The sequence below is a fragment of the Mercurialis annua genome, linkage group LG7 (genome assembly GCF_937616625.2).
Source record: "Mercurialis annua linkage group LG7, ddMerAnnu1.2, whole genome shotgun sequence".
Lineage (NCBI taxonomy): Eukaryota > Viridiplantae > Streptophyta > Magnoliopsida > Malpighiales > Euphorbiaceae > Mercurialis > Mercurialis annua.
In genome coordinates, this window is record NC_065576.1 from 11043494 (window position 1) to 11054419 (window position 10926).

Here is a 10926-nt window from a genome sequence, read left to right on the forward strand (position 1 = left end):
AAATATAAGCTACAAGATGGGTAATGGAAGAGATATATTATTTTGGAGAGATAAGTGGATGCCTAATCAAATTCAACCACTTTGTTGTTCTCATGATCAGTTATATTCATTAGCTTTGAATAAGAATGTCACATTGGCAGCTATGTTTGAAGCTGTGAATGTCCCTTCTCTGATGAACCCTTGGCGTAGAAGATTGCGGATTGGAGAGGCAGAAATTTTTGAGATTATTGTTGACAGCATACCTGCTGTTTTGCAGTCCCCTAATCACATGGATATGGTTGTTTGGAGAGGTAAGATGGCTGGCTTTTCTTCGGCAGATTTCATTAAGACTTATTATGCAGCAGGTAACTCTATTGAAATAGCTCAGATTAAAGGATTCTGGAAGCAGAAAACTCCGCCTAAAATTCTTTTGTTCGTGTGGTTTCTTCTTAAGGAGCGGATTTGCTCAAATAGATTCCTACTTCATAGACATATAGTTGATTTAGATGTTTGTTCTATGTGCTCGGGTTCGGAATCGGGGGCGCATATATGAATTATTGTCCAACAGCTTGGATTTTTTGGTGTGGTTTCTTAGGCAAAATTGGCATTCAAGCTTGGCCAGTTCCTTCGGATGTTCTTAGCTTTTATCGTCAATGGATAGAAACTTCGAATTATCGGCATGGAGAGCTTTGGAGTACAATTTGGTTTTCCAGTGTGTGGAAAATTTGGAAGGCTCATAACAGGATAATTTTCAGAGAAGAAGCTACGAATTATTCAGATTTGATTTTTATTTATATCTTCAAGGGTGTGAATCATTATAAATTTCACAATCCTAATTTTCTTTAGCAATGATGTATTTAGATCATTAGACTTCTTTATGTCGAGCTAGTGTTTCCGTTTTTACCTTCCACTTGTTGTGGTTATGCTAATCTAATCATCATTTATCAAAAAAAAATCATATTATAAGAGATATTACACTGCACAATTTGTAAACAAATAAAAGTGTACAGCTGGTTAGGTAAAGAGCGTACTTTTGAAAATAAAAAATTAAAATTAAGCACGCTTGAAAACACAAGTTTTGAAAGAGTAAATTTATAAGGAAAAAAAAAACTAAAAGGCGTAAGGCATGTTCTCCTTTTGCATAAAAAACTTACGAAGATCTTCTTCTTTTTGTAGAAAAACATTAAACATATATAGGAGAAATTTGCTGGCCATCCCAACTGGTCTTATCTTATCTTTGGGCTACTTTTTACACTATTAATTGTACCGAATGGACATGTTCAATAATTCAATATTATACTGCAAATTCTTTTTCAAAAAATTTCAATCATTTGGTATATAAAGTATTAATTCGCTAAATCAAAGTTTACCCATCAAAAATATAGGAGATAATAAACAAAAGATAGAGAGAGATGGAAGTAGTGCAAGTGCTTCACATGAATAGTGGAAATGGAGAAACCAGTTATGCTCAAAACTCAGTGCTTCAGGTAATCTTTTACTAATGTCTAAGTTAGCTAAGGCTGTCAAAATAATTAAACATTGTATTTTAAATAACATTCATAATACTATTACTAATCAGAAAACTAATTAAATTTTACAGCAAAGAGTGATATTAAGGTCAAAGCCAACAATAAAGGAAGCCATAACCAATCTCTATAACAACAGCTTTCCGAAAAGATTAGCCATTGCGGACTTTGGTTGTTCTTCAGGGCCGAACACTCTATTTGCTGTATCTGAAATCATAGATGTAGTCGAGAAGATCTGCGAAAATGTGGAGCATGAACCACCAGAATATAATGTGTTCTTGAATGATCTACCAAGCAATGACTTCAACACCGTTTTCAAGTCGTTGCTGCCGGATTTTCGGAGGCGAATGAAAGAACATACTAGAGGGTTGTGCTTCATTTCTGGAACCCCCGGTTCGTTCTACGGCAGACTTTTTCCGAGCAACACTCTTCACTTTGCTTATTCTTCTTATAGCCTCCACTGGCTATCTCAGGTGAGACTGCTACCGGATTCATTACTTATTCATGTTATGGAGTGTGCCATTTTGTATTTGTCTCATTTTGTATTTGTCTCTTTTTTTCCGAAAGTTCTTATACTTTATTTTTACATTATTTGATCCCTCTATTTATCTATTTTCTATTTTCAGTCCCTGTACTTACAATTTTTATTTCCTCCTGTTACACCTGGAAAAAACTAAAAAATGACGAGAAAAACAAAAAAATAGGTAAGTAGAGCGATCAGATAATACAAAAATGAAGTATAAGGATTTCCGGAAAAAAAAGGGACTTTTAGATGGGTTTGACCATAATAAAATCTTTCTAGCATTCATTAATAAATACTTATTTTTGATGAATTGATTAGATTCCAAGAGGGTTGGAGAGTAATAAAGGAAACATTTATATGTCTAGCACAAGTCCACCATGCGTGCTTAAGGCATATTACGTCCAATTTCAAATGGATTTTTCTATGTTCTTGAAATGTCGCTCTAAGGAGATGATAGCAGGAGGGCGCATGGTGTTAACATTTCAAGGTAGGAGAAGCAAAGATCCTTGTAGCAAGGAGGGTTGTTATATGTGGGATCTTTTGGCTATAGCTCTCAATCAATTCGTAAGAGAGGTACAAATTATAAACTTCTCCATTATTTTAAGGTTTAATTAATTAAAAAAAACCCAGCTTGAACTTTTTTTCCGTTTATACTCTAACCTTATAAAAAAATCATTTGTACCCAATTTTGGATTTTTAGGTTTCATCTCTACCCAAAAGTAATTGAAAAATTCTTAAGTAAACTCAGTTCACCACGTAATCTGTGAACTAAACCTATCATATTATGACACGTCATTAAAATAATGGCACTATCGTGATATTACTATTCAAAGTGTAAATAAGTAATAAATAAAATTACGATAATGCCACTATTTTAATGACGTGTCATAATATGATAGGCTAGTTCACGGATGACGTGGTAGACTAATTCTATCTAAGAATCTCTCTAATCTAATTACAGGTAAATATTTGCGAGAGTATCTAAATTATTTTTATTTTTCATATTTTGATAATCAAATTTAAATTTATTCTTTACACTTATTTTTTACACCAATATAAATAAAAATTATATTTTTTTAAACTCCATGGCTTAATAAATGAATTTTTTTTTAATTTTTTAATATGTAAATCTAAAATCCGTAGTAAATGTAAATCACTATCAATTTATTTTTTTTAAAAAAATCATACCATAATTCCTCATAATACTTTGCATGCTATGGATACCCACTTCCATATATACTAACATACTAGCACATGGCATTGCATTACGTATAGAAGCATATGTATCCTAAATTGCATATTCTAATTTGTAGAAAACAATAATAAAGAAATGTAAATTATATGTTAATATTTCAGGGAATGATCGATGAAGAAAAATTCCACTCCTTCAACATTCCTTACTATACACCATCTCCATGTGAAGTGAAAAATGAAATAGAAAAAGAAGAATCTTTTCATGTTGATACACTAGAGCTTTACGAACAAGATTGGAATGAAAGTGGCGGCCAATTTGATCCCAATAGTACTATTGAAGATGAAGGGTCTATTTTTGGCAAGTGTGCGAGAGCTATAATTGAACCTTATATTAGGAGCCACTTTGATTTTCAAAAAGCTATGATTGATAAGATTTTTGCTAGGTACTCCACAATCCTTAAGGATTGCATGGCAAAAGAGAGGACATGGTTTGTTAATATAATAGTGTCCATGACTAAGAAAGGTGCTTTCATGTGAGTGATTAAGGGTCGGAATTCAATCTAGCGCTGGACCGTTCCAACTTAATATTAGCTAAGTATTTTGATGATATAATAAAACAAAAGTTACTTACTACCCGCTGAAAATAGAGATAATCTACAGAGAAAATTACCCAGGTTACTAGCTTAGGCCATTTTATTTTGAATTTTACTGGAGCAAAAGTCCATTTTGAATTATACTATTATCAATTTTCTAATTTGAATTTAATGATTTTGCTTTGCACAAAGATACTTTTTAAATTAGCAAAATACAACTACCTAAAATGGTAACCTCCCATGATTCTCTCATTATTGGTAAACTCTCATAATTGATTTGCATGTTTCCATTTCTCTTAGATTTTTCATAGATTTTTGCCATATTTCTCTCCATTACCCCATTAACCAAATCTTTCCATTTCATTTTAATTGTTTCTCTCTTTTTTCTTTTCCTCTAACAATTTTTCCTTTTCCTACGGCGGTCCGCATCTTCTTCTCATTTGGCGATCTCTTCTCTTCCCTCTTGCGAAATCTTTTCCTTCGGCTCTCCTCTCTCCACCGGCGATCTCTTCATCTCCGCTCCGGCAGCCACCCACTCATCGCCAACCGTTCGTGCCATCCCCAAGTACAACAGCAAATCCATATTCTTTATCTTTCTCAACGGCAGCGACGACGGCTCCGATAGTTTTAAAGAAGAGAGATGATTCGTTGTTAACAACAACAAGATGGAATCAAAAGTGCTATTTTTTCTTTAACAAGATGGAGTTTTTGTATTTCTTTTATTCGATTTTTTTGTATTCTCTATTCATTTGAATCTGATATAATCGTTGTAATTTATGTCCGCGAAGCAACCTCAATTTTTGTATTTTATGGCTTGATTTTCTAGTTGGTTAACCAATGGTGTATTAATAATATCCTACTAGTTAACTGCAAGTTAACTTCATGTTAACTTTTATTTTTCAACCAAATGTTAAGTTATTAAAAACAAATTGATGTTTTTTAATGAGTAATAGTATACTTTTAGTTAACTGAAAGTAAACACAATGTCAAAATAAAGAAACTTTTGAAGTAGTAATATTATAGATAACATGAGAATGGATTATATAATAATATCTTAATAGTTAACTGCATGTTAACTTCATGTTAACTTTACTTTTCAACCAAATGTTGAGTTATTAAAAATAAATTAATATTTTTTAATGAGTAGTAGTATACTTTTAGTTAACTGAAAATAAACTCAATGTCCACATAAAGATCTTCCTTCAAACTCCGTCATAATAAATCAGAACCTTCAATGTTGCCATTCCTGCATTTATAAAATAAAAAATTTGTTAATTTTCATATTAGTTAACCATTAGTTAACTATTAGTAAAATTTTATTATTTTAAAAAAATTCAAATCGGTTTTTTTTGAAAAAATAATTACAGTTGATTTAAATAAATTGTTATTGGTTTGAAGAATCATGTATTTGAATAATCATATATTTGTCGCTATAAATGGGAATTGCTTTTAAATAAATTATTATTGTAACTAATGATTCTTGAATATTCTTGAAAATCTTTTCTATATATGTAAGTTTGAGATTTTGTAGGATTTTTTAATTTTATAACAGTTGGTTTCCTTAATAATAGTTGACCGTATTTCTTTAATTAAATAAGTTATTTGTGCAATTTGAAAGTTGGTAATTGTATTTTTCAATTTTCTTTTTTGCTCTAGTAAAATTTAGATTATTTTGACACATGTAGGGTATTTGTTAAAAAAACCCTAATCTACACATTTTGATATTTACAACTTCATGCTCATGAATAAAGGGAGTGAATACACTCTCTAATATATAATTAATTAATAAGAGTAGATTTAATTATTTAAACATAAATATTAGTTAATAAATGTTTTTATTTGTTAAAATTAAAAGATTATACCTATTACATGTTTCTAAAAAATAGATAAACATTAAAATATCAAAATTTAATAAAATAATTATTTCTAAGTTATAAATTTTTTTAATTTAAATATTTGTTAATTTTATTAATTTGTAATTTACCTTTCAACCTCGAATTTCAATCAGAATACCTCGTTTTTATTAATTTATAGTAATATATTTTATCCGAATAATTCAACATGCGATCAACTTCTCTATTTTTATTTAACTGAAATTTATTATTTTTAAATTTACTTATTAATAATTGTTGGCTCTTCAAGCGAAATAAAGCGGATAGAAATATATTTTCAAAACCCGGCTTGAGAATTTCTGTCATAACGTGTTTTTTCGATGTCAGATTTAAGTGATTAAAATGTCTATGGAAAGATAGCTCAAATACCTACAATTTTCATGAAGACATCCAATTCGAATTCAACCTAAGTTCCCTTGAAGCTGTTACATGTGTGCAGCATGCATCAAATATGTATATATTCCTATTGCGTATTTCTGTCATAACTCGTTTCCGACATCGGATTTTATTTGATTCAAACATCCGTTGAAAGATAACTTGAATACGTGCAACTTTCGTCAAAACGTACAATCCGGATCCGACCTGAAAAATGGACGAAAGTTGCCTTTAAGCTGCTGATGTGTAAATAATGACGAAATCTATATATATTCAAATTGAGTATTTATGTCATAACTTGTTATCCCGAAGTCGGATTTTATTGATTCAAAAGTCTCTGGAAAAGGTAACTCGAATACCTACAACTTTCATCAAGACATCTGATCCGGATTCGTCCTCTAAAATGGACGAAATTCCCTTTGAAGTTGTTGCATATGTGGAGACTGGGTAAAAGCTACACTATATAACACGAATAATATGTAGATTAAAATTTATTTCCGTATATATCCAATTCAATCTTTTTAAGAAAGGTACAAGTACCAGCCCGTTTATTTATGGCATAACTGTTATTCTCGACATCCGATCTAACAGAGTTACACAAAGCATGTGAATTCAAATTTGAGAAATCTGTAAGGCATCTCCCTAAAAAATCACATTATACCAGCCATTAGATTACACACAGAGCATAGATTGACGAAGCGCTAAACATTTCAACACCCCAGGATCCCAAAAATGTTTGAAGAAAGCTGAATATCTTGCTTGTATAATACCTAAATGATTTGTAGCCACAACTCTGATTGTTCCAAAGCTGAAGTTTTTATCTGCAGTAGCATCATAGATTAATTTAATCATACATGAAGCAGGAGGTTTCTATCTCTGAATTTGATGATTTGAAACCGCACTATGATGAGGTAATGGAGAAGTATTAGGTAATAAACAAACAATAAATTCCTGCAAAGTTTCAACTTATCAAAAATTGCTTGATTTCTTGCTTTCTAGATTTTCCATAAAAGCAGGCAGAATAATTGAAAACTTTTATAGGTGAATCCATTTGCTTTAATTGATTAATAACATGCAACCAAATTTGAAAAAACTGTAATGATGGTGAATCTGAAACTCACAAGAACAAGGGACTAAAAACCATGTTTGAGCTGCTTCAGGGCATTGGAAGAGAACATGCTCTATAGATTCCTCTGCATCACAACTATGCTCTAAAGTTGCACCATAGGGTAAACTTGTTTAATTGCTATCCATAGGAACAATTTTATCTCAATAGGAATTTTTAAATTCCAAAGAAACTGAAATTATGAAGGATTTAAATGATGGACTGAAGATTGTTGTACAGAAAACTGTGCCTTTAGAGCAACATGATAACCAGATTTTATAGTGTATTCTCCACTATTAGTATGAGCCCACATCAATCTGTCTTCAGTATAAAACAAAGTCAAAGGCATGGAGACTATTTTATGAGCATCTTCTTTATTAAACAAAGTATATATTTTACCTGAATTCCAAAATGAAGATGCTGGAAAAATAAGATCAGCCACCATTAACTTAAACACTTCAGTTGTAATGGATTCCCTAACTCCATGAAGAAAAGGATAGGTGGGAGGTATCTAAAGATCTGAAATGCAATTAACTTTTTTACCTATATTAATTTGCCAAATAAGTCTTGTTTTGCAATCTTAGGCCATGTATCAAACTTCTACATCCCAAAGAAGGTGCTCTACCAATAGTAGCATTAAAAATAGTGGAATTAGGAAAGAGTTTTTTGTTTGAACCGATCTCCATACTTGTTTTGCAAGTAAACTTTGATTGAAACAAAATAAATCTTTGAATCCTAAACCTCTAGTCCATTTACTATAACAGAGAGATGACCAATCAATCCAGTGAATTTCATATTCCTCTCCTTGATGTCCCCACCAGTAAGAAGCTATCATTCAATTGATTTTACGACAAAGGAACTTAGGCAATTTGAAGCACATCATTGTGTAAACAAGAATAGCAATAATAATGGCTTTAATTAGTACTTCTTTGCCTCCCATAGAAAGAAATTTTTTCTTCCAACCCTGAAGTTTATGATGAATCTTATGAAGAATATAACTAAAAATGTGTCTTTGATGCCCCAATAAATGCGGGTGCGCCAAGATATTTTTGAGTTAATGATTGTTGTTGAGTTATGTAGGAGAATTGAAATGATTAGCACTAAAAAAAGATTTCAAATTTGGCCAAATTAATTTGTTGACCACTTGCTAAAGCATACCTCTGCAGCAGATCTTGAATACCAGAACATATGGAATATCAACTGTAGAAAAGATGATTATCATATGGGTTAATCCTTGTGCACATAAAACAAAGAGTAAAAGAGACAAAGTAGTGACACATTATATAATCCAATGTATAAGCATAGCATAGAAACGCCATTTAATCAGAATAGCATGCAGAAAATCCAATTATATACTATCATAAGCTTTGCTTATGCCTAGCTTTAGAGCTAGTTGGTGATTAAATATGGTCTTCTGATGTTTGAAAGAGTGTAATATTTTATGGACCAGCACAATGTTTTCTGAAATAACCCTATTCTTTACAAATGCCTTTTGAGTTGGAGATATTATCTGTCGAAGAATCACTTGCAATCTGGTGGTCAAAATCTTGGAAATAACCTTGTATATAACATTACATAAATTTATTGTTCTGAAATCAACAACCTTTTATGGCCATTTAATCTTTGGAATTAAAGCTATGAGGGTATGATTAAGACTTTTCAACATTCCGCCTTTAATGAAAAAGGATCGAACAACTTGTGTAATTTGATTTCTAACAATGGGCCAATAAGTCTGAAAAAAAAATCCATTTATACTTGGTGCTTTCCAAGAATCAATAAAGAATACTGTTTTATGTACTTCTGCTGCTGAGATAGGACAACATAAAGAAGCATTCATTTTTCTGTGATTATGATGGGAAATTGGCCAAACATGCTTTAATATTAATGGGGTTACTTGTCTGGTAAAGTTGTTGAAAATGAGTAAGAATGTGAAAGTTAATATCCTATATGTTGATCTGTATTTCAAACACCTTGATTATTAAGTTAACCAGTAATAGTATTTCTGCGAGTTCTTTCTTTATATTTGGCATGCAAATACTTTGTATTACTGTCCCCACATTGAAGCCATTATTGCTTGGATTTCTATGCCCAGAAAAATTCCTTTTTTAATCGTGTATGTCTCAGTTGGAATTCTAAATTTTTTATAATGTCGCAATCAATATCTCTTGCTGGTTTTTGTTTAAGTGAGATAAGACCATCTTGAAGTAAAGTTTGTGTCCTTTTAGAATTCCTTTGAGTTGTAAAATTCCAAGTTCTTAATTTATACCTAGTTATTTTTAATTTAGTAAATATTTGGAACTATTTAGAGCCTGAAACAGGTTTCTGCTAGATGGTTTTAATAATATCAAATACCTCATTATTCTCACCTCATCTTCTATCAAATCTAAAAAGATATGATCTTCTTGGGATAAATGTACGAGTACTAATAAACAATGGACAATGGTTAGAATCCAAGTCTAGCAAGTGAAGAACATTTGCATAAGGAAACAAATTCAACCAACTCTCAGACGCAAGAGCTCTGTCTAATCTTAATCTTATCAAATCTGGATAACTTTTCCTAAATCAAACTTCCTATTATATGTAGCAAGATCATCTACTGGCTCTTTAATCATCAAAGAGGGTTGTTTGATTGATGGTCTAACTATTATTATCGGTAACAATATTTATCATGAGAAGTTAAATATTTAATCCATTTTTTTCTTTTAATAACCACCATCACGTGGCCGGCCGCCACAACTGCCGCTTTCACTGCGGACAATAAAAAAATTAATTTTTTCCGATCAAAACAATTAAAGTTTATAATTTGACGTTTTTATTGTAAATTTATCTAATTTCATAAGACCGTTTAAATTGAGAAATATTAAAGGTATACAATTTATAAATTTTATACAATTTACAAATTTTATAGATATAAAAACAATTATGAAATTCATCCCTTTAATTTTTTCATTTAAAATCCCCTCTTCTAGGTTAAAAAGTTAAAATTCATCATCTTTATTTATGAATGATGGATTGTATTAAAATTTAATTATTCAAAATATATCCATAAATCCCTTTTATTTCATATTCAGTGTAAATGGTCAAATTTATAAATTGACAAATTCTATATTTATGGATTTAAAATTCATGTATTTAGTAAAAATTTAAATTTTAAAAACCATCGATGCAAACAGTGCCATAATTAATTTAACTGCGTCAACTTTTCATCTTTTAGACTCTAATTTGTAGTTAATTTTTTTGTATGTTTTCTTAGTCGGCAAAACTGATTTTTAATAACTACAAAATACTAACTTTAAATACAAAACTGTATATAAAAACAAAATTAAATTCAATTTTTTTTTCTTTTAATGGAAAAGCAAAAAAATTGAAGAAGTTTAAAGTTCAAATGAACATAAAAAGAAAATGGATATCGTACTTATATTTTTATTTAAAACATTTAAATTAATTATGTAAAATCCAATATATTTAGAGTAAAATTGTCAAATTCAAATAAATTACAAACTTTATCTATTTTGAATTAATTTATAGAAAAAAAAATTGGCCTTGCGGATCACTAATTATTTTTAATGTTTGGTTAATTTTAACATGGGTATTTCTTTGCAGTTTAGGTCCAATTATTTCCTTCTAAGTTTATTTTCCATGATTGGTTTTTGCATTTGATGTTTCTTACTTCAGATTGCTATGAATGTTACTTTTATAAAAGATACAAATCCAAATCCAAATCCAAATCCAAATCCAA

The 10926-nt window shown here is 30.4% G+C and overlaps 1 protein-coding gene across 1 annotated transcript; it reads left to right on the forward strand.

The window, feature by feature from the left end:
• The first annotated feature begins 1231 nt into the window (after nt 1–1231).
• On the forward strand, nt 1232–3853 carry LOC126656248 (S-adenosyl-L-methionine:benzoic acid/salicylic acid carboxyl methyltransferase 3-like). Its single transcript, XM_050350761.2, has 4 exons — nt 1232–1466; nt 1580–1978; nt 2347–2601; nt 3385–3853. The coding sequence occupies exons 1-4, from the start codon at nt 1392–1394 to the stop codon at nt 3757–3759; spliced, it is 1104 nt and encodes a 367-aa protein (XP_050206718.1). The 5' UTR covers nt 1232–1391; the 3' UTR covers nt 3760–3853.
• Nucleotides 3854–10926: the final 7073 nt, after the last annotated feature.